Here is a 27,384-nt window from a genome sequence, read left to right as displayed (position 1 = left end):
ATCTGGGAAACCCTCGGATTCATAGGGATTAAAAGAGTGGAACTGGAAAGACAGCAAGGTTAAGGCTTCACATGGTGACACCTACTGGATAAAGACTCGAATGCTGAGGAAACAAAAGAACCTAAGTTGTAATAGCTGAACCGCGTCAGGAAGCAGAATTATGACCTGCGCGTTCCAGCCTGATAACCACGAGGACTCCGTGTGAAGGGACTGAGAGCAGAAGGGAACCAATCTAACAGCGCTCCCACTCACGTGACTTTCACATGTGCTCTGTCACCACTGCAGGAACAGTCCTGGCTCTGACAACAGGGTGCCCCTCAGCCCTGCTCATTGTCTCAATGACAGGGGCCACAGGACAGTGAGTCCAAAGACGATGAGACCCGAGGGAGAGCCGGTGTCGGGGAGTGGAACGGGCCCACCGAGCTCCTGCTGCCTCACCTCTGCTCGAGGTACCCCAGCGCCTGCCTGACGAACTCCATGCGCACTTCCACGCTGCTCCGGCTCTTCAGGGCGTCAGTCGCTGGTGCCAACAACACATCTGTCATTTGTTTTACCATGGTCCACATGTCAGAAATGCTCTGGGTGTAAACGAGACTGCACGTGATAATGCTGCAGGGCTGGAGGAATTACTCGGCTCTCACAGCGCTGACCTGGGCGACGGGCAGGCTGAGGGGGAGTGAATGTCTTCTGTCTGAGACCCTCAGGCTCAAGCAAAGGGCAGAAGATGCACCTCTGCTCTGCCAGCAGCCCAAGTTCCATCCACCTCTGAGCACCCCCATCCCTCCCCGCTCTGGCTTCCACATCAATTACCATCCAGCCTGACACAACCACCTACATAATTACAGCCACATAAAGTAACAAGAACACTGGATCTCAGTGGGCTCTCCCTTAAGAGAGAGTGAATACGTTTATAATCACCAGAGTTCTAAGAGTTTAAACTCTAAGGCTGCATTTTAGTCCTTACAAGGTTATTTGAGTTTCTTGAGGCTTAAAACAAGAGTTTAAACTAAATAATACAGGTTTTGTCCTCCCAGGGACTCTCCAGAGGCCATGGCTCTTACCCACTAGGTGAGCATCCCAGCCTCCATTCTCCTTCTCCCTCACTCCCTTCTAGAGCTCCTCCAGGAAGAAGCAGGCATTCTTTGTGCTAATATCACACAGCGGGCCTCCTCCCTCTCCTGAGTCCTCCTGGCTATAAATCTCTCTTTAAAAAATGTCTTCTCTTAACCTCTGGTAATACTCTAAGGAATATGGCACTGGATGGAGAAAGAGGCTTACACCTTTTTAAAGCAAAAGGCAAAAGTCTGTTTTCATCAAAAATTAAAACCGCAGAATATCCAGCCAAGTGCGTGTTGCCTTATATTTTGCTATTTTACAACAACCCTGTATACGGGTGTTTGCTTCCATGATCTCTCTCCCTCCTGGAACCCAGCACCGACTTCTTTGGTGGTGTTTGTGTGGTCATAGGATTGACTGCAGTGCTCTACCCCTCAACTACATTCCCAGTCCTTTTACTTTCTATCCTGAGACAGGGTCTTGCTATGTTGCTCAAGCTGTTCTTGAACTTGTGATCCTCCTGCCTCAGTCCCCAAAGTAGCTGAGATTATAGGCGTGCACCCACCATGCCTGGCTTCACTTCTTTGCTTTTTAATTTTTTCCTCAGAGGAGAAAGTTGTCCAGGGATAAGAGTAGAGGGGGAATAAAAATTGGGGGTAGGAGGTCAGAGAGGAATGGGATGAGGGGCGTATGAAGAAAGCTCAGCTACCTGAGTCAAAGAGCTGGCAGGTGTTAAGACTATGTCACCTTTATAATTCAGCTCTCCTTAGAGGCCTCAACGGTCTGTCTGGGGAGGGAAACTGATGAGTGGAGAGTCAAACTGTCAGAACTTTAAAGCAACGATAGCTTAAGGAGAACTCTTGCAACTATTAATTGAATTGGCTGGGTTTTCTGAAGATACATTTTAAAAAATATTATTATTTAAAAAAAACCTCCAAAATTATTTAAATAAACCTCTGAAGAACAATTAAATTTTACTCCATGGAACAGAGTGTTTCTTAATTGCACTTTAGCCAAGTCAGCAAATTGCTAATCCCATTTGAACACGGGACCCCACCTTTTGACACAGGCTAGCTGTGGTCACTACCTTATCATCCAGCTCTGCGACGGAAGCACAGAGGTCCACAAGGTTAGGCTGCAGATGGCCACTGACAATCTTCTCATTATAGATATAAATCTGGAATGATGGAAAGCAAAGTAAATGGCACAGTTTCTATTTTCACTTCTTTTTAAGATTTCCTGAAACAGCTCCGAAACCAACAAATGGTGAAAAGTTTCCACAGACCTTCCCCTCCTCACAGTGTTGAGCCAGCCATACTGGCCAGCTCTCTGGATCTGTGCCTGGGTTAAGGGCAACACACCAAGACTAATTGCTTTCCCAGCCTTCCAAAAACCTGAAGAATGAGAGTAAGGTGGTCCTGGGGAAGGAGCACCACAGGCAGGGAGCAAGGACCAAGGAAGAAGACAGGAAGACAGGACAGTGGAACGGTTTCGGCTGCTACTTCCTAGAAGTCAAAGGCCGGTTAAATCCTGGTCTAAGGCCTGAATGGTCCCACGTCCAGGGTCCATGGACTGAATAAGGAATGTCAGGTTGCAGCCACCACACATTAGATTAGCAGTTGCTGCACAACTGGAATATACGTTTTTCCTGGAAAGAATCTGCTCTTTAGGTAGAATTTTCTCCAAAAAATTTAGCAAACTAAAAATTAAAACTATGTGAGGTTTAAGGTATAAGGAAGCCACTGGTACTTTGGCTTTTGTAGGGGGTCGGGGGGTACCAGGGATTGAACTCAGGGGTACTCAGCACTGAGCCACATCCCCAGCCCTAGTTTGTATTTTATTTAGAGACAGGGTCTCTCTGAGATGCTGAGTGCCTCCCTGTTGCTGAGGCTGGCTTTGAATTTGCAATCCTCCAGTCTCAGCCTCCCAAGCTGCTGGGATTACAGGCATGCACCACCGTGCCCAGCTGGATTTCATTTTTCTAGTACTAAAATAACGATAGTGAAAACTAGTAACTTCTACTCTTGTGGAAGACTTCACTTTGTATTAGAAGTCATTGCTATTCTAACGACTGAAGAGAACACTGATGTTAGATAAAACGACCCTGCTGAACCTGAATTTCCTCTATTTTAAATGGAGGACAACAATACCATTTAGCGTCCAGGTCTGTTATAAAGATTAAATAAAATGGGCCAGGCTCAGTGGCACATGCCTATAATCCCAGTGGCTTGGAAGGCTGAGGCAGGAGAATCACGAGTTCAAAGCCAGCCTCACCAACTTAGCGAGGCCCTAAGCAACTCAGTGAGACCCTGTCTCTAAATAAAATACAAAAAGGGTTGGGGATGTGCCTCAGTGGTTGAGTGCCCCTGAGTTCAATCCCCAGTACCAAAAATGAAAATAAAAAATAAACGATAAGGTATGTTTATTCACGCAATGATCACTTATTAGGGGTTTTCCCTTTGTAAGGTACTATGTTAACATGTGGTGCAAAGAATCATTGTCCATTGGAGGGGATGGCCATGTAAACAGATACAGAACATCCGGGTGCTCCAAGTGCTATGAAATGTTACACTGTAGGAAGTTTTTGTCTTTGCAGATATAGAAAACACATAGTTTCTCTCCTCAAAAGCTTATAATTTCATCAGGCCTGAATTCCTGTGATGGCCATGGCAATGGACAGATTCAGCCCTGTAATGAAGGTGAAATTTAAAGGGTGTCGATGTGCAGGGAGAGGGAGGAAGGGAGGGGGAGAGAGAGGAAGAGGGAGGGAGGATGAATGGATCTAAAGATTGAAGCAGAAAGAAATAAATGGAGGACAGTGGTAAAACATGGATTGGGAAGAAAGGGGAACCCATTTGTGGGAAGCTGATAAACTGGTTTCAGCTGCCTGCAGTTGGAAATGACCATGGCATATTAAAGGAGAGAGACTTTTACAAAGCATGGAAATGTCTTTCACAAGGGGAAAAAGAAGGATTTCTGGTAATGCCAAAAGCCTACCAGGTATTTGGTTAATGCAGAACTTCAGTGACTAATTAATTGGCAACTGAAGCCAGAGACCTCTGCTAAAGAGCACAAGGTGTAAGAATTTCTTGTGGCCCTTCTCTCCCCTCCATAACTGTTACCTGTTTATTCCTCCAACCACCTGACTCCAGGCTGGAGAGAAGGAAGGAAGGAGGTAATGCTGAGGGCTACGAGGGGGCACCAACGTGCTTCCCAAAAGGCATGGGAGTTGGTACTATCTGAGCAGGTGTCCTTCGGCTGCTGCTGGTGCAGGATGATCTTAAGAGGGGTGGAAGCCCATCACCTTTAACTCAAGGAACAGGTATGTGTCCCCTTTCTGATACTTTATGGAAGAATATGACAAATTATAATAAAACGCAGTTGGCTGGCAATGCTTTATTCAAAAAGTCCACCCCAGGTATGCCTGTCCTCAGGTCCGTTTCAGTCCAGTGGTGAGTTTGTGCTTACCAGACTAAAGCACCTCAGTCTACACCCTTACTCCTGCACAGTCATGATCAGCAACCGTAAGCAAGATCCCCATGTATCGGGAGCTTCTTCAAGATGGTAATGATATGAAGTAGCTCAGAACACTATGCTTACCAAGGCAGAGAGACATACCTCTCAGCAAGGGGTGAAAGAAGGGTTTCTGATCACACCATTGGCTCACCAGGTAACTCAGTTAATACAGAACTCCATTTGCTACGCAGGGTAGTTTCTCAAGGCTTTACTGTACACAGAGCCACTGCCAAGAATGCAATATGGGTTGCCTGGTCAGTGTAGAGGGCAGATTTCAATTTCCCCACATCAAATCTGAGTCATTCAATTACCCTATTTGATAGAATTTTCCAGTGGCCTATATGGTAAAATATTAACCAGTACTCTACATGAAAACCCAACTTGCTTTCAGGGTTTGACTTTCACATGAAATTATCGTTCCCTTTGATTCCCAGAGGCTCACATGCATTTTCCTGGGTTAAGTCCTTGAGAGCATGCTCACCTGCCGGGCATACGCCATCTCAGTGCTATCCAGAGAGCTCCGACCAGGGGGACCCACATCACTGATGTAACTGGGCTGTAGATAAAGACATATCCAGAACTGGTTAAGAACAGTACTCAGTCATGTGAAGAAATAAAAGTCATGTAAACAGATCTCTGTCTTTAAAGCTATGAGGAATCTATTTTCTATTTAAGATTTCCTCAAAATGATGATGTTAAGGTTTCAACAGAACATGATATCTTACCATGAACACAGGGCAAGAGAGCAGGCAAGAGACTGGGTTGATACAAATGTAAAGAAAAGTCAAATAAGCCCTACTGAGGTCTGAGTGACTGTTTCTGGAAAGGTACATCTTCTGATATTCAGTTCCCCCAAGCCCCCTCTCCACCTCATCTTCCCATCAGTGAGGTCACACTCCTATCAGTGCACCCCATTTCCATGCCTCATCTGTAGCAACTGAAGGAACAGACTCAACAGGGCCCCAACACCAGGTTCAGACTTTCTGATCCCAAGTCCACACTCAGACAACGGCTGCCAATTCGTTTTCTGTATTTGAAGATGTGAAGCCAGTCCAAGCTGGGCATTCATTCATTCATTCATACAATAAATACACATGAATGCCAAATGCACTGGGCATATCCACCCTCAGAAGAAAAGGAGCCAGCCCACAGGGCCTGCCCTGAAGAGCTTACCCTCTGATGGGAGAGTCACATATACATATATGGAAAAAGTTTACTGGTCTTTTCTAAAGAAAGACTAAAGCTCAGGCTGGAGTTGTAGCTCAGTGGTAGAGCACTTGCCTAGCATGTGTGAGGCACGGGTTCGATTCTCAGCACCACATATAAATAAAGTCCAATGACAACAAAAAAATAAAAAAGAAAAAAAAGAAAGACTAAAGCTCATCTTTAGCTAAGCTGATTTCTTATTATAAACAAATATGGATTTAGATACATTCTTCAATTTCTAATACATTGGCCTGTAGTATACTACAGCAGAGGTCAAATTCAAGTTTGTCTCATTTAAAAAAATAATTAATGCTCTTTTGGTTTTCTAAAAACCAAAACTAAAGTAGGCTTCCTGGGAAGCCAATGGATAACGACAGCCCAATTCCCTGTGCCGTGAGAGCTGATCAAAGCAGTACTAGAGTGGGTACAACTGGAGCAGGCTAGAGAGGAGAGGCACAGGGGCAGAAAGGCAGGTTTCAAACCCTCCATTCTAGAGAATGGACACTGGACTGCCAAGGACTTCTAGGTATCAGGAGGGCTGCTTCACTCCCTGGCTTTGAAGTCTGGATCAAAGTACATGGTCCTGGAGCCTCAGATTCCCATCAGTCAAATGAAGGGGCTGTCCTCGATGACCTTGAGAGGTCTGCCTCAACTCTGACCTCCAGCAATCACTGGCATTAAAAGAGCATAAGAGTTTACTGACCTTGGTAGATGCTGTGGCTAGCTGACCCAGCAATCATTCCTAATCCCACTCCTCACCTCTCTCCCTGCTGCCTTTTGGGCCGGCATATAGAGCTAAATGCCCCCAAAAGTGAACCGATCAATTTCTAACAACTGGCTCTTGGGGAAGGGGATCAGATGTGCAGCATTTACAGGTTTCTGTAGTTATTCCCACCAGGGAAGATTTCAAATTGCCCAAGGTGGTATCAATTAGATGCAAATCTCTGGTAATGTAACTGTTGGCCCACAGAGGTGACCCCTACACATCACTAAAAGTACCTTTTCCCGGCCTCTACTACAGCCAGGGATGGCCTTCCACCCTAGTTCTAATTGATGAGATGGAAACACAAGTATGCAGACAGCCTCTGCTTTTCCTGATAAAGTGGGGGTAAAGAACCAGATGACCTTGGAGCTGGGGTTGTGGCTCAGTGGTAGAGTGCTTGCCTAGCATGTGGGAGGCACTGGGTTCGATTCTTAGCACCACATACAAATACATAAAATAAAGGTCCATCAACAACTAAAAAAATATTAAAAAAATTTTAAAAAAACCTTTTTAAAAACCTTTTTAAAATTTTTAAAAAACCTTTCAGCTTTCCTTCTTTCAACCTTGAATACAAATGTTAACATCTAGAGCTATGGCAGCCGTCTTGTGAGCCTAAGGTAAGTAGATATGCCATGGACAGTGACATACAAAGATAGTAAGAGCCATGTTAATCCAGCACTTACTGTGCCAAGCACTATCTGAGTTGAACTTCCATGTATTAATCCACAGCCCTACGAAACAGATCTTACAGATGAAGAAAAAAAAAAAGCCCAGAGGAAGGTGAAGCAATGTGCTCAAGTTCACTACAGCAGGAGGCAGGGAGCCATGGCCTGAACCCACGGCCTGGCACTCTGCACTCTTCACCACTCCTCTAGCCTGCCCACCAGAGCAGCAGGGGCAAGATCCCCAGGACAGCCACTGCAGGGCCAGAGAGAGGTAAAAACCCTGACTCCACTGCTTATTAGCTATATGACCTTGAGCAAGCATATTGCTTCTTTTAAGCTTCAGATTCTTTAGTAAAATTGGTACCCACCCCATAGGTTTAGGATAAAGATTAAATTGGGAGAAAAACAGTGGTTATTTTGGTATGTATGGGGGACTGGTTCCAGAACCCACTGCAGACACCAAAACCTACAGATTCTGAAGTCTTTCAAATAAAATGGCATAACATTTACCTGTAACCTATACACATCCTCCTCTATACTATAAATCATGTCTGAATGACCTGTATTTCCTAAAATAATGTACATGCTACGTGAATAGTCCTATTATACTGTTTAGGGAATAACGACAAGATAAACACCTACTTGTGTTCAGTACAGACATAATTGTTTTTTTCTGGTTACTTTTCATGTGTGGCTGGTTGAATCCACTGATGGAACCCATGGATCTCAGTGGCCAACTGCTGACCTCACAGCACTGTTGTAAGGAATAGATTGAACAAACTCAGACAGAGCCCAATTCCTGGCAAATAAATGCTAGCTGTTATCATTTTATACATAAAAAACAAGCAACCATAATGAACATTTGGGGCAGGGCATGTGCCTTAATCCCAGAAGCTTGGGAAGCTGAGGCAGGATGATCACGAGTTCAAAGCCAGCCTCAGCACCAGCAAGGTACTAAGCAACTCAGTGAGAACCTGTCTCTAAATAAAATACAAAATAGGGCTGGGGATGTGGCTCATTGGTCAAGTGCCCCTGAGTTCAATCCCTTATACCCATCCCCCAAAAACCACAATGAACATGCGAACAAAACATCTGACAAGCAATAACGGCTAGATATGGACACTGCAGAAACACCACTGAAAAGAACTTTGTTTTCACTTGTGCTGGCTAGAAAGTCTCGTCTCATTTTTCTACAATGAACACACACTCCTTGATGGAACAGAACCCCCACCAGCACACCGTCTACTTCTGTGCCAATTCTGCACGTCTCCAGTAACACTGCATTCAGCGTGTTCTATAAGACAGCCACCTTTCCAGAACCAAGACATCTGAAAGCTGAAGGGTCTGTAGCTTTTTTAAAGAACAGATCAGCACACCTGTTAAGTCGGTAAGAGAAGGGAAAGCAGAGCAGGAAAAAGGCCCTTCTGCAAGCACATGTTTGGTTCAGCTATAGCAAACAGCCTTGAGACAAAATTTCCAGTACTAAAGACCTAATTTTTAAAATTATCCATTTAAAAAGTAGTTGGGTACAGCCCTTGAATTTCCATGTAAATTAATTTTGCCTAATGCTCTTGTTTTCAAAAGTACCTCTCCTTCAGCTGCCCTTGGTCAGGCTGCTGTTTTACCACACATAAAGTCAACTGTCCATCAACAAGATGTGCACACACACATTCCTGAGCAGAGGACCTGGCAAGCTTCCAGCATGATTCTACACCAGGACTGCCCGCGGGCTGGGAAAGTGGGTGCCAGTAGCTGGGTGGGAACAGCATTCCAAATGCCTCTGGCCCCTGGGCTTTCCTGCACCAGGGCTTGATGGAGCCAAGTAGGGGCGGCTACAGCCACAGGACAGTACATAGGACAGGACAACAGGAGCAGACAACAGGAACAGGGAATCAGAGACAAAAAAGCAGGAAAGACAGCAGAGCAGGGCGAACAGAAAAAGAGGGACTCACCAGGAGCCTGGAGAGAGAGAGTAGCTTCACAGAGACACGACTGGGAACAGGCTGCTCAGAGCACTTGGGTATTCCCCAAACAGCCATTCTAGGACAGGTAGGAGTGTGTCACGAGAGCACTGCAAACTTTTATTCATCACCTATTATTGTACAAAATGTATCCAGGGATACATGACTGCATGGAGGGCACACTGCAGTTAGGCAGCAAGGAGTGTTACCAGTGTCCTTAGCAAGACAAGCATGGAGGAAAGGACAAGATGGTGTCACAGAAGGAAGGGAGTTTCATTTCCAAGTGGGAAATTACGTAAGCAAAATGGATCTAAGTGATTAATTTACAATATTTGGCTATAAAAACTCAGTATTAGTGGGAAAAAGAACAAGTACAGACCAGAACACCAGGGTTCTAAAGCAATACAAGTAATGATGGTGTGACCTTGCTCTTTTTGGGCAAAATGAGCAAATGCTTGAGTCATCGTAACAGAACACTATTACGACCACTAATAAACAACAGAGCCCTACATACAACTTAGAGAAAGCTCTGAAATAAGTAAAACAAAACCCACCCAATGCCAAGTTGTACAACCCAATATATCCAACGGTGCCACTTAGGGTTGATAATTGGTAAGATGTGCATACATACAAACACCACAAGGGGACCTGAGAGGGACCTGGAAGGATGTGTACCTCCAACAGAAGTGGTTTGGTGAGGGTAAGCAAGGGTAGCAGAGTTTTCCCAAGTATATCTACACCCTCTACCACCCGATCAGGTGTTCCTGTGATACATCATGATGACAACCTGGCAAGCTGGGATTTTTTTTTTTCTTTAATCTTCTTTTTAAAAGAGCAGCAGAATACTTCTGTTCTTGAAATTCTGCTCAAACTCCCAAAATGACCCAGGCCCATCCCCTAGAAAATCACCAGGGAGACACAAAATATAGCCTAGAATCATCTAATCTGGGCTTTTCAAATTCAAACTCTTGGCATGTGTATTTTACCGGATTTCATCAAATCTAATACATCATCTATCATAAGAAAATGTCACTTTATGTGTCACTAGGAAAGAAAAAAAATGTTGTCAAACTATGACACACCACTTAATTTAAGACATACCTTGATTTCTGAGATGTAAAAATGTAGAAAAGATGTGTGACTGGGAATTGGTGAGAATACAATATTATATCCATTACCAAAATCACAGGCTGTTCAACATACACTGAACAGTTCATACATCACAGCAGAGAATATCACCATCACTACCTGTAATTATTAAGCTCCAGTTTAACTTTCCTAGCCAGCCTGCTGCTTGCTAAGTCATTCTCTAGACAATACAGGAGGGGATCGCCCACTGATGACATCCAATACCACACAACCACTGGACTACACTGAAGTTTAATAAATGTACCTTTAGATAGTGTTTTAAAAGTTGGCTAAAATACATAAGGATTCCTTTATCCTGACACAGAATCTGCTGGGAGAGTTCTTCCTCACACTGACCAGATGCAAGAACGGGACACAAGAGTCCATAGCCACATGGACTGGGGTACGGCTCAGTGGTAGAGCATATTTGCCTAGCATGTGTGAGGCACTGGGTTCAATTCTCAGCACCACATTAAAAAATACTGCTAGTGGGAGGATACACTAGTAAAGCCATTTTGGAAAACCACTTGGCAATATCTATTAAAGCTGAACCCATGCAAACCCTCTGACCTAGCAATTTCCTCTCAGGTGTACTAACAGAAATACAAATGTGTATTCACCAAAAGACACACAAAAGAATGTTCATAGTAAACTATTTATAAGAGCCAAGAATTGGAAACTACCCGATGTCCATCAATGCCAGAATGGATAAACAAATTGCAGGTATCAGCTCTGAGATGGTGGCTCACAACTACATGCAGTAATATACAGACCATTACACAAAAGACAGAAACACGAGTACACATTATTTACACAAGGTTCAAAAACAGGCAAAATAAAGCTATGATGTTAGAAGTTGGGCAGTGGTTCCATTATTGCTGGCAAAAAGGGACAGAGATCAGAAAGGGGCACAAAGGTAATCTGCTGGGGTGCTGGTCAGATTCTGTTTCTTCATCTAAGTGTTTTCCATTTGTGGCAATTTGTTGAGTTATACATTTATCTTTTGTGCATTTTTCTTCATGTACATGTTACCCTTCAAGAAAAATGTTCAAGATAGTAAAACTTACAAGTTTCCAGAAAATGGCAAACCCTGACTAACCTAAGAGAGAACCGTCTGTCAACTTTACAACAGTTTTATTCATGCTGCTAGATGTCAACAGAGAACAGAAAAGCACAGGTGACTCCTTTCCAAGGGGACTAGAGGTCAAGGAAGAAGAATCTATTAAGTAGATCAGCCTATTTTGAAGAGATGAGCAATCAAGAAAGAACACCTCATTTGCAATTTATAATTACTTTCAAATCCCTATACAGAACACAACCTATTAACACCATTTTTTTTTCAAAATGAAGTTTATAAAACCATGAGTTGTTCTAGTTATTTGCCCACATTCATAAAGAACTGAGAAAGAAACACGAGGCTGGGCAGGATCTTATACATTAAGTTCTTGAAAGACTCTGATTTGATTGTAAAGTCTTCAAGACTAAGAAATATGGGACATAGTCCTTAAGAAACAATTTCCCAAGACAAAAGACTTGGCATTTATTTATATGGAGACAATTTAATAGGAAAAAAACCTGTTTTTTTTTTTTTTGTATCAAGGGCAAATCTTCAGATGATAGGATGTTTGGTTAGCTTGTGGGTACCACTAACTGCCAATCCATCCATCTTTGACCCAGACTTCAATAGAGCAATGGTCTAGAAGTCAACAGTCTGAGTCTTGCTAGCATATTAACCATCTCTCTGGGCCTCAGTTTTCATACCTCTATGTACAAAAAGAATGCCAGCTACCATGAAACAAGTTCTGGGGGAAAGTCTTACCAGGAAGATTTGGTAATATTGCCTAAAAATGTCTAATACTATTCATTTTTACAACATTACAATTTTTAATCTCCACCTCCAAATGATCTATCTGAACCTACTTGAAAAGACAACAGTAAGGAATGGTCATCGTGGATCAGCTTATTTACTTGATCACTAATCTGCCCCAACAAACCCATTTCACTGGTGAAGACCCTGCAGAGCTTTAAAAAAAAAAAAAAAAATCTTCGAATAAGGCCTTAGGAACAGTCACAGCTAAAGCCAGTTTTTTAATCTCCTGTGTCCCTTTCCCCACACAGGAAGATAAGGGTGCAGCAGGCACAAGGGCATCACTGACCAAGCAAGACAGGCTTGCCTGCTGATCCCAGATGCAGCCTCAAAATTCCTTGCAGGGAAGATTTCTGGGATACAACAAGGGAAAACAGAAACATGTAGAACACAACACCCAGCTAGCTAGCTTTTGGGTAAGAAGGTGCAGAAGTAAGAATACATATTCTTATATATTTGTATCTGTATGAAGAAATGCTAGAAATATATATTAGAAAGTAATAATGGTGACTACTGATGGGAAAAACAGAGGGGAAAGGGAACAGGGTATCTGGAGACAGAGTGCTTTAATTCTTGAATTATATAAATATATTGCCTTTATTTTTTTAATTAAATTTTAAAAAGAGGAGAAAATCCTAAACTTAGCACTACTATCAAAGCATTAACACTGGCAACTAAGGCTATGTAATTTTCCCTACTCTAAAACTACATTCTTTTCAACATATCCCTTAGTATAAAGTTAACTAAAGCCAAAACGATTCATTCAATAAGTATATTCTTGTGCATCTACTGTGTTTCAGGGGAGAGCAGTACGGGATGGACTTGGACAGGCCACACCACCAGGTCATGTAGGGACTTATATGGGTCATTGTAAAGACAAACTTTGGCTTTTACTCCAAGTGAGATGGACATCACTAAAGGGCTTTAAGCAAAGCAGTGACAGGAATCACTGTGGCTGCTGTGTTGAAACTCTAGCAGGGCACAAGGGCAAACGCAGGGAGATCAGTGTGTTCAGCAGCCTGTGACACAGTATCGATAATCCTACCTCCTGGTATTTAAGCCCTCCTATAATCCTCTCCCCCTGTAGTATAGGCTGGATTTAGTGACTTAATTCTAACCTGGAAAAATGACAGGATATTGCTTTTCAGATTATGTAACAGAAAGACTGTGGTTTATATCTCAGAGCTCTAGCTCTCCCTTGGGTCCCTTCCTCCTGCCCTGGGGAAGCAAGCTGTCACACTGTGAATAGCCCATGGAGGCCTGCTGGCAAGGAAGTCATATCTCCAGCCAAAGGCCAGAGAAGACCTAAGGCTTGTCAAGAGCCACATGGAGGACCTGGGGAATGGAGCCTTCCTGAGTCAAACCCTGGGATGAGTACAGCTTTGACAGCTGCTTCAGGAGACCTGAGTCAGAAATACCCAGACAAGCAAAAGCTTGCTTCGGTCTGTAAGGTCTCGAGTATCTGTTATACAGCAATAGACAACTACAACCGCCATCAGGAGGCTGGCTCTGTGGTCCAAGTGAGAGATGACGAGGGTTGGACCAACTGCTAACAGTGGGGTGGGCAGAGGTGGTTGGACTCTGGATTTGTCAGCATGTGAGGGAGTGGTTATGAGGAGGGCAAGGAGAGGACAACAATGAACCTGAGGTTTTTCTGATGTGAGCCAGCAAAAAACTGGAACTGCTGTTTGTGACAATGGGGACTTCTGTGAGAGGAGAAGGTGGGTCAGTAGGGAGCAGCTACTGGGACTCAATTCTGGACCCGAATGCCTATGAGACATCCAAGAAGGCAACCAGATAAACAAATGTGGGGTTCAGGGTTCCAGATGCAAGTTTGAGAGTCTTGAGCGAGCAGGTGGAAGTAGAAGCCACAGCCTAGGTAAGTTCAGCAGCGCAGTAACTAGAGAGAAAACAGAGGTCAAGGACTGAGCCCAGGACCAACGTCTCGAGGTCAAACAGTCTGAGGAAAATTCAAAGGAGACTGAGCAAAAGCAACCAGACATGCTGGAGGAAGTCCAGGCGAATGCAGCATCCCAAAATCTGTGGGAAGACAGCAACCAACTGCCAGAACTCCACTAATGAAGGAGGCAGGCGTCCTTTGGCTTCACGTGTTTATTAATAATGGTTCAGCTGTTTGATCCATCTACCTCACTCTCCTGGGTGAAGTCAAGGGCATCCTCTCCCGAGGCCAGCAATGTGTGCAGAATCCGCTGTTTCACTTGCTCCCACTCGACCAGCATTGACTCCCGATGGTACTCCTCCGCCATACCAAAGGTCTGCCAGGGAGGAGAGAGAGAGAGGGCCGTGACCCAGGTGAGAACATAGAACATGGTTTCCCTTAGAGCACAGCAGAAATGCAAAGGCCTTCCCCAACCCACCCCTGTTCACAAGTGGAGCAAATGCAATGAACTTCAAAAATGATCCTTCAAAGCATTACTGACAACTCTTTGGGACTTACCCTATTTCATTGATTCTAATTAAAAAGCTTTTTAAGTGTACTGAAATACACACAAGATTTGCCATTTTTAAGTGTACAGTTCAGGGGCATTAAGCACATTGATCACCAGTGCCTATCTCCTGAACTCTTTATCTTGTAAAACTGAAACTATACCCATTAAACAATAACTCCCGTTTCTCTCTCCCCCAAATCCTGGCAACCACCATTCTACATCTGTCTCTGAATTTGACTACTCTTATCTTATACAAAAGGAGTTACACAGGTTTGTCTTTTGTGACTGGCTTATTTCATTTAGCACACTGCCCTCAAGGTTCATCCATGTTGTAGCACGTGTCAGAATTCCTTCCTTTTGTGAATAATGCATGAATATGAATTGTGAATATAAGCATGGGCGCAAACTAGCTCTTCAGGTTCCTGCTTCCAATTCTCCTTGATATATACTCGGAAGTGGAATTTCTGGTGTTAATTCAACTTTTAATTTTTTTTAGGAACCTGCATACTGTATCCAAAAAGGTTATATCATTTTATATTCCTATCAACAGTGCACAAAGTTTCCCATTTCCTGCATCCTCTCTAGTACTATTTTCTAGTTTTTTGATAGGAACCATCCTAATGAGTGCCAGGTAGTATCTCACTGTGGTTCTCCTGTGCTTTTCTCTAAAGACTAGTTATTTTGTTCTGTTTTTCCAGTAAAGAAAAAAAAAAAAAAAAGATGGAACTGAGGGTTTCATTCATGTTCTACCACTGAGTTGCATCCCTAGACATTTTTTTAAATTTTATTTTCAGACAGGGTCTCACTAAGTTGCCCAAACTAGTCTCAAATCATTCTGCCCTGGCCTCTGCAGTAAGCTGTGATTACAGGTGTGTACCACCACATGTGGCTGATAGTAATGTAGAGCACCTCTTCCTATGCTTATTAGACAAACATCTTTTTAAAACTTCTGAAATGAGGCTGTATGTTGCAATCTATTGCATGTTACAGGAGTATTTTTTCTTTCTAGTACATACAATAATGATGGATTGTAAGATCAGTGGAATCTTAAGCTTTAGCAAGAATCTAATGCAAGGACAAGGGATTCTCCCAGTGATTTATTCACTTTTTAAAGAATCACTAATATTTCTGCAGGCAGTGGCACACCTGTAATCCCATCTACTCAGGAGAAGAAGCAGGAGGACTGCAAGTTTAAGGACAGTCTGGGAAACTAAGTAAGACTCCATCTCAAAATTAAAAGGGCTGGAGATGTAACTCAGTGGGTTAAATCTCCAGTAACCAACCCCCTCTAAAAATAACCATCATCATCATCGTCATCATTATCATCATCACTAATATTTTCAGAGCAGAGAGCAAACTAGTAAAAGAAAACCATCCTTCTGTGATTAAGTTTCCTACCAGTCTATTCAAAAATCACTGAAAGTCTAGTAAATCTCACTACTATTGACTAGTTACACCGCAGGTAACTGCCACAACAAACACACCAAGAAAAGAAAAGAAAAAAAAAAACAGAAAGAAAAAACATTTATAGAGATATTCTGAATTATGATTGTTCTCAGCACACAATTCTTTAGTTGGCAGACCAGGTTTCTTATCAGCTTCAGCTCACTTTTCAAAAAGCCATTTCATTTACAATCAGATTGGCATCTAATCAGGCACAACAAGGGAGTATTAGTAATGCCTGCTTTATTTTTGGCAATGCAGATAATTTATACTGATCGTGTTCATATACAAGAGCTTTGGGGAACTGCTAGAAAAATCTAATACACTCTTCCTACAAGTGGGATATTTGTATTTGGACTAAAATGTATTAAAGTTGGAAAAGGGACACCAGCCACACACCCACAAAAATGATTAGGAAGAAGGTTGGCATATCTCGCACCCTTTCTAACAGGTGTCCTGAAGAAACAGGAGAGAGGACTGTCGCTGAGAGTCAAGAAGAATGGATTTTTTCAATCAGTCAGCATGAGTTGAAAAATAGCCAGAGAAAAACCTTCACATCTCGTTCACGAATGGAACTGAGACACAAAAGCCGGGCATTTTCAACACAGAAGCGTGATGGGCCAGAAAGGCAGCAAAAGCAAAGGGAAGAGAGAATTCCTCTAGAAGTTGCCCACAAAGAGTACAGGACACTTCTCAAACTCTTTTTATTCAAGAATCAAACCAACCCCCTCCTTAGCCTAGAACCTCTCCCACAGAAATTTGGGGGTTGCAAGCCACGAGAACCTGGGTGGGAAGAATAAGGAGGCTAGAAGGCTGGTGTGTCATGCTGCTTTCTGAGCTTGCAACAGGAAGAAAGACACAAAGCCACGACTCCAACTCGGGACACTTCAAAGCCTCAGAGATACTCTTAGGGACAAGTCTTCTGGCTAAGGAAGAACTGTAGAGTAGTAAAGGTGATGGAAGAAAACAGATAGTACACCACTCAAAGAAACTGTAGACATGACAGAGAGGGCAGACTTGGAGCATCAGGGAAGGGTCAGGATGACTACAGTAGAATTCACTCTGCCCTGTCTGTTGGATGCTCACTTGTGTGCCAAGGACTCCTCCTTAGTCCTACAGAAGTATTAAGCAGCTTTGAAAAGCCGATGCTTTCTGGGCTTGAATCCTCAGCTGTATCTAAGAAGTACTCCAGGCCACTCCCTCCAACCTGAAGGAACAGCACTGAGATTCCATTCACCGACAGTGTGATAAGGAGCTTCAAAATAAACATCCCAACATTAAAATTCTCTTCCCTCGGCCACACCCACCCATCTTAGAGGTGGTGGAACATCCAATTTTTTGAGCTAACGGGGATAATCAGCCACCCATCTGCCCAATCCAGCTAATTCCAGCCTATTCCATTTATGCTCATGTCTGAACCACTGGATTAGGAGCAAAGAAAAATGCTAAGAGAATGCTAGGAGCTCCTGGGGGAAATCAACAGTGCTCCTCAGAGCTTAGAGAAGAGGAGGGAAGGGAGGGATCAGGAGAGTCAGGAGGCAGAGACTAGTGGAGACAAGGATAGAAAACCAAAGAAGAGAAAGGAGAGAAGGGTGTGCAGAGTCCTGACAGCGGCAAAGCAGTGGAGAAACTATTCTCAACGAAAGCTGAACCTTCCAAGTTACCGTTAAGTGTGGAAAACATTTCCCTTGGAACATATTAAAGGAAGGCAAGGAGAGAACTGGATAACAATTAAGAACAGTGGGGAGCACTCGAACCCCATTTTCATAAACACCCATTTGTTACTGAGCTGTTGCTGGCTTTTAGAAACATTGCATATGCTCTGGGAATGTTGTGCTGTTTTTGCTGGGATGCACCAAATGGGAAAAGATAGGACACATTTGTGGTTTTGTAGCTTGTTTTTTTGGCATTTCAGCAGGACATTGGCAAGTTATTCAAACATGAAATTGCCACCAAAATGCCAAGAAGCTGCTGATTTTCAAATCATTTTGAAAATGACTCTTGCTCAGCAGCAGTTTCCCGGTGTCCAGACAGGTCAGAGGTCTCCCTACAGGCGGGCTCTCAATACTGGAGTGTCTCCCTCCAAACACATATGCACGCATTTTGCACTGTGGTATGTCACCTAAATGTTTTGGCTGGCTGCACATTTAGTCTCAGTATGACACAATATTCAGAGACTGCCAATTCCAGAAACACATTCTGCAGGGTAAATGGATTAATAAGGCTTGGTGGCATTCGACAATCCTAATTTAATTTCACTGGTCCTTTACAGCAGGAGAATCAACGTTGGTGAGTAACTCAGAGTGTGAACAACAACAACAAAAAATCCCTTTCTTAATATTTTCGAATCTGAATCAAGTGTATTTCTCTATTTCAGGACTACGCACTATTGCCAACAATCTAATTAATGAAATTTTAGAGAAGTTTATGCTGACAATTAAACACATCAGTCATCTGAATAATGCTCTGGGACGTGTTCTTCTAAACAGAAGCTGGCGGCTCCTCCGCAGCCCTCTCACAGCAGCCCTATTGCTTGCACTCGCAGAACATTTTCATAAGGCACCCCAAGAAGCAGCACTTTTCACTTTCTCACTTCTTAATAATAATACATAATACATAAATACACTTCACTAGATATTAGGGTTAAATAAGCATACAGCAGAACAGAGCTCTCCCTTCTCCCCACTCCCTCTGCAGAGAGCCACTGCTGACACACAGGCACTGACGTCCTGGGGAAGCTGCCGGCTTAGAACCAACTCCACTTGATCGCTAGCCTCTGTCCCGGCTCCCCAAAGACCCCAGTGGCCTGAAAATCTCTGACTCTGTAAGGGGACACTTTGAAAAGGTTTTCGTCTTTTGATCCTTGTCAGAAACAAATGGAGAGAACTCACATGTTAGTAGAGTAAATGATGTCTGGATGTCTCATAGGAACGATGGTGCAAACTAGTGCTGGCATATGAGGGCTGCTCTGGCTGACTCACCTTTTGGAGCACCAAACTATTTTTCTATTTTTTTTAAGAGCTTAGAGAAATTGTTAGTATGAAAAGTGGTACTGTCATGTTGTATGATAAAAGAAAAAAAAGCTGAGGGAAATGATCAGTGATCATAATTGCTTCTCTGAACTGCTGATTCAATAGAAAACAAATATCACTTATACAATAACAAGGAACTGAAGAACTGTGTGGCCCTTCCATTTTAAGGCTAATTTAATAACTGTCCAGTCCAGTGTCTCAGATGCATTTCAGTCACTAAATACATGGAGAGTCACAAGCATGGTATTTATTCCCAAAAATGATTTCTGTAGAACCCTTCTGGTGAGCTACCTCCCTATGTAGGAAGCGGCTGGGCCCCAGCTCCAGACCTGCGCTCCCTGCTGAACACTGCCGCCCTCGGACTTCATGCATCTACATTTTGGTTTGTTTTCTTACCCGCTTCCGGGATTCTTCAATGGCAGACAGCAGCGCATTGTCCTTCTCATTCTTCAGGAAGCCCTGGGAAAGGGGGAAAATGGTGCAACTTAGGTTAAAATGAACCTTCAAATAACCCAAAGTATATTGCAGGGCTAACCCGCGGTGAGGGCATCCACTCCCCTGTACTCCTCCACCCTCACAAATGTTGTCAACTTGTAAAGGCATGGGTTATTTTAAATACATGTTTTCTAGTTTCATTCTGGGAGCACATGGTGAAGGTCAGAAGCAAAGTCCCCATGAGACAGCAGTGTGGCATTTCACATCCCACAAACATGTACAAAGTGAACAGTCGAGGCTGCTCTTCAGAGGTCCTCAGTGGCTCACGTTGGCTCTGCTACATGGGTAGTCATAGGTCCTCTAACTCTTGCTTCTCTGGTGCTTTTGACTAATCCTTCCATTTCTTTCTACACTGAGGAGGCCACCACTGCCCGCCTGTCTTTGTGCTTTTCTCTGACTTGCCAATGGCTGGGGTTGTGGTTTGGGTCTGGAACGTTTGGCTCTTGTGATGAAGGCCTGGCCCAGGGCAGAGGTGTTCAGAGTTGGGGCTCTTGGGAAGGGACTGGGTCATGAGGGCTCCGATGTCATCAGTGGATTAATAATCTGATGGCATTACTGGGAGAGGGTGGAAACTGTAAGAGGTGGGGCTTGGTTAGAGTCAGTAGATCACATACCCTACAAGGGTGTGTCCGTCCCCCTTCCTCCCTCTCTCTGGTCCCTGGCTGCCATGAGTGAGCAGCTTTGCTTCACCATGCACTTGTGCCATGAGGTACTGCTGCGCCTCAGGCCCAACACAACGAAGCCAGCCAAGCACGAAATGAAATCATGAGCCCAAATAAACATGTCCTCCTCTAAGTTAATTTCCTCAGGTCTCCTGTCCCAGCAGTGAAAAGCTGAAAAAACACAACTGGGAAATTCTGAAAATCATTTATTTACACTTATTGACACATTTCTTCTGGATTTTTGTCATGTGTGCTTTCTGCTTTAGGTCTGGTGACATCCGTTCTTTAGTATTGGTAGGGCGAAGAAGAGTCAGTGTACAAGTCTCAATATGCACAGGTTAAATGGCCCAGAGGCCATGCTTTGGAATATGGATTTCAAATCCTGGTGCCTCTATTTATTAATAGCAGGAGTTTAGCCAAGTCACCCAAACTGTCTGAACCTCAGTTTACTCCTGTGTAGCAATGAAATAATGTGATCAAGTTCTAGGTCCAAGGCTTGGTACACACAGCTCTGCTATTACAATCAATTAGGTCTAGACCTGTTGGTGATACTAAAAGAAGAGATGCCCAGGGTGACCTCCCTGTGCTTGAGTTGAGTTCTGTTGGGGAAGGGACAGGACACTGTCTGGACAGTCACAGCAGCAGGTAGAAAGACAAAGTGACACTAAGATGAAGTGGGCTTCCATGCCAACATCCTCACACCAAAGGGTGAAGCTTCTCTTCCACAGCCTGGGGAGGGGGGCTAAGTAGGAACGAGGAAGACCGGGCCATCAATAATTAGAGGTCAAAGTCTTAGTTGTTAAGATGGAAGAAGTCAAGTTGCCGTATACATCAAACCAACTTACACTCTGCAAGGCAAGGTAGCTCCATGTCAAGCACACTACTATTAGGTTTATATGTGCCTGAAATGAAATGATCTGTCTTTTCAAAACTATGCTTTTGATTTTTTTTGTTTTTGTTTTTAAAGGAGCTTTGGGAAAATAAAATACAAAACAGAATTAAGAAAAAGCTTTTAGAATGACAAGCTACATTAAAATACATTTGATGTTGGTGAGGATGTGGGGAAAAAGGTACACTCATACATTGCTGGTGGGACTGCAAATTGGTGCAATCACTCTAGAAAGCAGTATGGAGATTCCTCAGAAAACCTGGAATGGAACCACCATTTCACGCAGTTATCCCACTGCTCGGTATGTACCCAAAGGACTTAAAATCAGCATACTATAGTGGTGTGGCCATATCAATTCACAATAGCTAAACTGTGGATCAACCTAGGTGCCCTTCAACAGATGAACAGATAAAGAAAATGTGGTATACACACAATGGAATATTACTCAGTCATAAAGAAGAATAGAATTATGGCATTTGCTGGTAAATACACAGAACCAAAGACTATCATGCTAAGTGAAATAAACCAATCCCCAAAACCAAATGTTGCATGTTCTCTCTGATATTTGAGTGCTGACTCACAATAGGCCAGGGGGTGGAGGTGGGGTTCCCCCACTGGATTGGACAGGGTGGAGTGGGAGTAAGGACAGAATGAATTCGACATAACTTTCCTATGTTCACATATGAATACATGACCAATGTAACTCCACATCATATATGGAAGAAGTCAACCACAAGAAAGGGAAGTTATACTCTACATATATAAGTCAAAATACCTTCTACTGTCATGTATAACTAAAAAGAAAAAAGAAAAAAAAATTTAAATTTAAAAATACATTTGATAATTTTCTTGTATTTGAAATTAATTAACTCAGGTAATTCATTTTTGATTCATTTTTGATTAAAATTAATTAATTTTAATTAATTTTAACAACTGTTAATGCTTTTGTATATTTCGTTCAAACAGTCCTAGATATAAGAGTGCTGGTTTTCTTAAAAAGTGGGGGAGGACAAAATAGGGAATATATTTTAAATAAAATATTACTAATCTTCGTAGATTTCCCCATATTTTAGTCCATGATTCCCCTGACCTGCTATCTTACCTCATATTGGGCAGTGAATAAGGACAGACAGGACAGACAGCAACCAGCACCCAGAAACAGTTCTCTCCTGATGACTCCTCCAGTGCAGTCAGTCTGAGGCACAACTCCAAGACTGCTCCAGTCATTACACTGATAACTGGTGTGGGAGGAGGGCAAGGAGAGGCACTGGTCATAAGGGCCTCAATAAACCAGAGCACAGGAAGCGCGGAACCCATGCGGTCCATTCAGAAGGTGGGCAGCTAATCACCATGGGGTGGCTTCTGGCTCTCACAGGGGGGTGGGGGGGACATGAAATGACAAAGATTTTGATGGGTCTTGTTTACAGCATTCATATGTCAAGTAATAGAGCTTCACTATGAATTTCCTTTTGTGAAGGTTCTTCAATGGCAAAAGCAAAAAGCTTTAGTGCCACAGTCTATAAACCAAACCATGCCGACTATGATCACCAACTGATGTGGCCAAAGGGCAGGTTGGACTGCTCTGCTGCGCCTTTTCCTGGCTGAGGGGATAGGAAGCTGACTGTCTAAACAAGTCACCTTCTGGTAGAGGTGTCTGTGTATGGAGGGGGTGGACCATCGCACCCCTCTCTCTGGCTGGTGGGGAGCGGGCAGCGCCTGGGGTAAGCCGGATACTTTGCCGCCCTGCCCATCTCTGCTCTTCCAAGTCAAATGACCAGCACATTACACTCTTTTAACTACACTTGCATCCAAGGCTCTCTCACATACTATAAAACACAAATGCAAAGCAACAGACATCTATTTAAAAGCCAAATAATATTCTGCAATGACATTATTTTGCTTTTAAAATTTATGATTCTATAAGAAACATAACTCCCAAATTTCTAGAAATGAAATTTCAAGTAGTGTTAAGAAAGAAAAAGAATAATAAAAGACATTATGGCTTTGGAGATAGATTACTCATCTTTAAAATATTTACTATAAAATTATATTTTTAAAATACAAGTGAGCACTTGTCAAATTCTAGACATTACCGACATATGAAGAAATGCCATTAACCATCATGTACCTCAAAATCTGGGCTTTCTCTATAGCATAAACCGAGCTCCCAAAATACAGTTGTCCCCCAGTATCCATGAGACTGGTTCCAGGGCACCCTTCTACACACACACATACACACACACACACACACACGATGCTAACACTCACAAATGCTCAAGTGTGCCTAATCTTGAGCATATTTGAGCATAGTATTTGCATATAACCTCTGTGTATTTTAAATTATCACTATATTACTTATACCACATAAATTGTTGTTAAGTTGTATTATTTATGGAATAATGGCAAGAAAATAAAGTCTATGCATATTAAGTACAAAGGCATTTTTTTCTCAATATTTTTGTTCAACATTTGGTTGAATCCAAAAATGCAGAAACCACCAATATGGAGGGCCAACTGTATATAGATTCTGAATTGTTATTTTCATCCTTTCTAAAGTGAAATGCTAAACCAGGTTACACGTTATATTTTGTTTTTTAAAATGATACTTTAGTGGCCTTTTGAAAACAATGTTCAAAATAACACTTACAGGGTAATGCTGGCATGTGTGTGCCACCTAGTGGTGGTTAGTTTCTTTTAAAGAACAAACACCTTGAGGAAAAATAACAGCCAATAGCAACTTCTAGACTAAAAAGTTAGGCAGAAACCTAACTGTTTGGCCCAGTCCCTGAGGATCTCCTCCTTGACTCCCCTTTGTCTATGCATTTCATTTCTTTCCAGGTCTTCCTGGAGGCCCATCTCATGTCTTTACCCTGGAGAGTTTACAGATTATGTGAAAACTGGTTCTCTGGAGAGGCTGGGGGGGTGCAAGATGAACTGGCTCCCTGACATTGGAGGCCTCCTGGGCACAGAGAAGACCCCATAGCTCACCTCCCGCTCTGAGATACCAGAATCTAACTGTGACTCTCAGAGCTCCCCATCTCCTGTTTCCCCTCATTTTGCCAACAAACATTGTTTAATTGCTTATAGTCTGCATTATAAATGATAAGGCTGAGGCCTGAAGAATAATAATTCATAATGAGGCAGTACAGGCTAAGTACACTAATCTGAAATGCTTGAGATTTCCAATGTTTTATTCGGACTTTGGAATATTTGCATGAACATGGTAAGACATGTTGGGGATGGGAACCAAGTCAAAACACAAAACTCACTTATGTTTCACATACACTTATACATACAGTCTGACAATAATTTTACACAATATTTTTAGTGGGCCTGTGTTTTGACTACAGCCTGTCACATGAAGTCAGGTATATAATTTTCCACTTGTGGCATCATGTCGGTGCTCAAAAAGTTTCCAATTTTGTAAGAGTTCTGATTTCAGACTTTTGGATTAGGGATGCTCAACCTGTACTAAGAATAGCTGGCACATATATGGTGATGACTCTGTGCCAGGCAGTAAGTGGTACTCACTTGTGCATCTGGTTGTGGCCCTCCCTAAACCTGATGCTATACTGTCTCTCAAAACTCCCCAAGTAGATCATACTTTAAAACATCTTCAATATAAGTTTAAAAGTTGAGCATCTGTGTGGTTTGTAGAGCTCCTATCAACTCTAAAATGCTGTTGCGGTTCTACATTAAGATGACCCAGTTCATAAGCAACAAAGCTCAGTCTCAGAAACCAAATTTGCTCACTCCTTGTTTACCCCCTTCCACTCCACCACTCTCTCACCAGAGCAAATTAAGATGGGATAAACAGGTACTGTATGCCTGCATATTCATTCCTTTTTTCTCCCTACATCACACGGGGGAGAGATGGGAACAAATGTCAAGGTTCTGGCATTCCTTTAGAAGAGAGGTTTTCAAAATATGGATCAGAACCCAAAACTGGGTCATGAAATCAAATAGCATTTTTCTAAGGAAATAAAAATGCAACATAGATATGTAGTATGGGTAAGTACTGTTTTGTGAAACTTTTGTTTCAATTACATGCCTTCGTTGGTGTGTGTATATATACATATGAAGTGGGTCATACTGTAAAATACATTTCTTACTAGAGGTCATAGTTCAAAAAGACTGAAATCACTGCTCTAGATGTCAATTCGATAGCATTCCAGAATATTATTACTGCTATTGTTGTGGAACAATAAATATCATACATCTGTTCAGCCAGGTAGTCCACCTTTGACAGATAGTGTACACTGGCCAAGAACAACCCAAAATGTAACCTCAAGGTAGGCTGATTCTCTTACCATATCTCAAGGACCTGGCAACCAAAGTGACTCCTAAATGGTTCAGGCCCAGGAAGATAGGCATGACACCGCCTTACTTTTAATTAACGTGCAGGCTCAGAACACAAGTAGCAGCTAAATCCTACTGCAGAAAAAGGGAGTAGGCAAAGGAGTGTTTATTTTTGCCAAATGGACAAATTCTCTTATTTTATTTGCTTTCCCAAAGCGAAAACTATAACAAATAAAGGTCTCTGTGAAAAAATTTCAGTATTCATTTTAGTTAGGAAAAGATGCCCCCCAAAACAATAACAATTTACATTGATTCTTTCAGTTCTTTGCCTCCAGTCTATAACAAATAAGTGATTTGCTGGACAGTTTTAAAAATAGTGAAGAACATATAAATTTCCTGGCTGTCAAAAAATAAATTAAAAAAATAGAGTCTGAGTTGGTTCCACAAAGCAGTAGCCACATTTTACTTGGCCCTCAAAACACAAAAGCCTATTCCACTTCTCCCCTCTTCCAGACCAACCACCCTGTCAGCAGGGTGGACATCGTCCAGAAGGTACTGACACCGCACAAAAATAAACAGCAGGTGCCACGAGACCTCTGTGCCATCTCTCATTTAATACATACAATATACGCTAATTAATAGGAACTCTGTAACCAGCATTCCAAATCAAAATGATATGAACACAAAATGAGCAGTGGCATTAGAAAGATCACCATGGCTGAAAAAACTGCTAAGACAAAAGCAACAGCAAAGCAGAAAGAAAGAAAAATAAGCAAAGCTGAAACAACAGAGTAACCAGTGACTAGTTTGCTCCAAGATGAAGCCAGAATTACAATAAACACGTCAAGCACGCAGCAGAACTCTGATTAGCGCAATGGAGAGGATCTGAATTCTACAAAGACGGAAGTGGGAATGGTACCCACTATTTTGCTTCTGCTTACTCAAAGTAAAATATCTTCTTCCTTAACTTTTCCCAACCCTTCTTTCCAATTTCCGAATAAATGATCTCTTCAAAAACTTTCTCTTGCGTGAATTTTTTGCAAAGGTAAAATTCCTACTTCTGGAGAAAATGAGAAACAAGGGAGTAAAATACTCTTCAGATGAGCACAACACAAGTCCTGCTGCCCTGGAGCCACCAGGCTTGTGAGATGGTGTGGGCGCTTTTCATTAGCTCTGCATCTTGGTGCCAACACTGAGAACACCTGGAGAAAGTCTTCCAGCAGAGATGTTCATTACTGGTGTAAATAAATAAACAAATAAACAAACAAATTTTCAAATCTGGGGAACTTCAGTAAGATTTTACAGCACATTTGATTATTTTATCAGACCACTTTTATTTCAATAAAAACAAGAATACACAAACTATCAGCTTACAAGGCCCAGGAGAGGCTGAATCTCTTTCTGCTCAGAATACTGACTCAGGAGTAAAATCCAGGCTTTTTGCTTAACTCAAATGTTCAGATTAGTCCCAGTACTTGTTTTCTACAAAAAATTTTAAGTTTAACTCATTTTTTCACAGACTGTAGCTTCAAAAACTACCCCTAATGAAGGACGGGAATATAGCTTAGTGGTACCTAATTAGCATGCACGAAGCCCTGGGTTCAATACCTAGTGCTGCAAACACACAAACCAAAACGACAACAAAACCCGAAGAAAGCAGTGCTAAGTGGAAGAGCCAACATCCACCAATTGTATTTTTAAAGCTTTTGCACGTGTATGGAAAGCCTCATTCAGCAGGTGGCAGCAGACACTGCAAGAGTGGCTGTGCGGTTCCACCATTTGGAGGCTCAGCAGATCCATAGGCGCTGCAGGCAGCTCCAGAGCCACAGGTGGCCAACCCTGACAATATCACTTGGCACTGTGTGGGCATGAGGCCATCTGTCACTATCAGGAAGGCAGGTCCCATTTTACACATGGTTCCCGCAACTGGGCTAAAAATGGGTCACACAATT

The 27,384-nt window shown here is 42.6% G+C and overlaps 1 protein-coding gene and 1 long non-coding RNA gene across 3 annotated transcripts in view; one reads left to right on the top strand and one right to left on the bottom strand.

Annotated features, from left to right (window-relative positions):
* The window catches only part of Nup93 (nucleoporin 93), a 98,442-nt gene that overhangs the window by 16,343 nt on the left and 54,715 nt on the right, over positions 1-27,384 (bottom strand). For both annotated transcript variants that reach the window (XM_058575803.1, XM_046434680.2), the window contains 5 exons: positions 19,484-19,546; positions 14,310-14,438; positions 5,054-5,128; positions 2,144-2,233; positions 439-578 (listed from right to left, as the gene is read on the bottom strand). In XM_058575803.1, the coding sequence (XP_058431786.1) occupies positions 439-578; positions 2,144-2,233; positions 5,054-5,128; positions 14,310-14,438; positions 19,484-19,546 (497 nt within the window). The remainder of the gene's footprint in view (positions 1-438; positions 579-2,143; positions 2,234-5,053; positions 5,129-14,309; positions 14,439-19,483; positions 19,547-27,384) is intronic.
* Positions 3,990-7,860, top strand: LOC124086457 (uncharacterized). Its single transcript, XR_006849810.1, has 2 exons — positions 3,990-4,378; positions 7,271-7,860. It is a non-coding gene; the product is annotated as an uncharacterized LOC124086457 (long non-coding RNA).

Source organism: Marmota monax, unplaced genomic scaffold (assembly GCF_021218885.2).
Source record: "Marmota monax isolate L192 unplaced genomic scaffold, Marmota_monax_Labrador192_F-V1.1 WCK01_AAM20220418_F8-fsc00024, whole genome shotgun sequence".
Classification (NCBI taxonomy): Eukaryota; Metazoa; Chordata; class Mammalia; order Rodentia; family Sciuridae; genus Marmota; species Marmota monax.
Note: the sequence above shows the minus strand (reverse complement) of the source record. Positions and strands in the feature narration are given on the sequence as shown.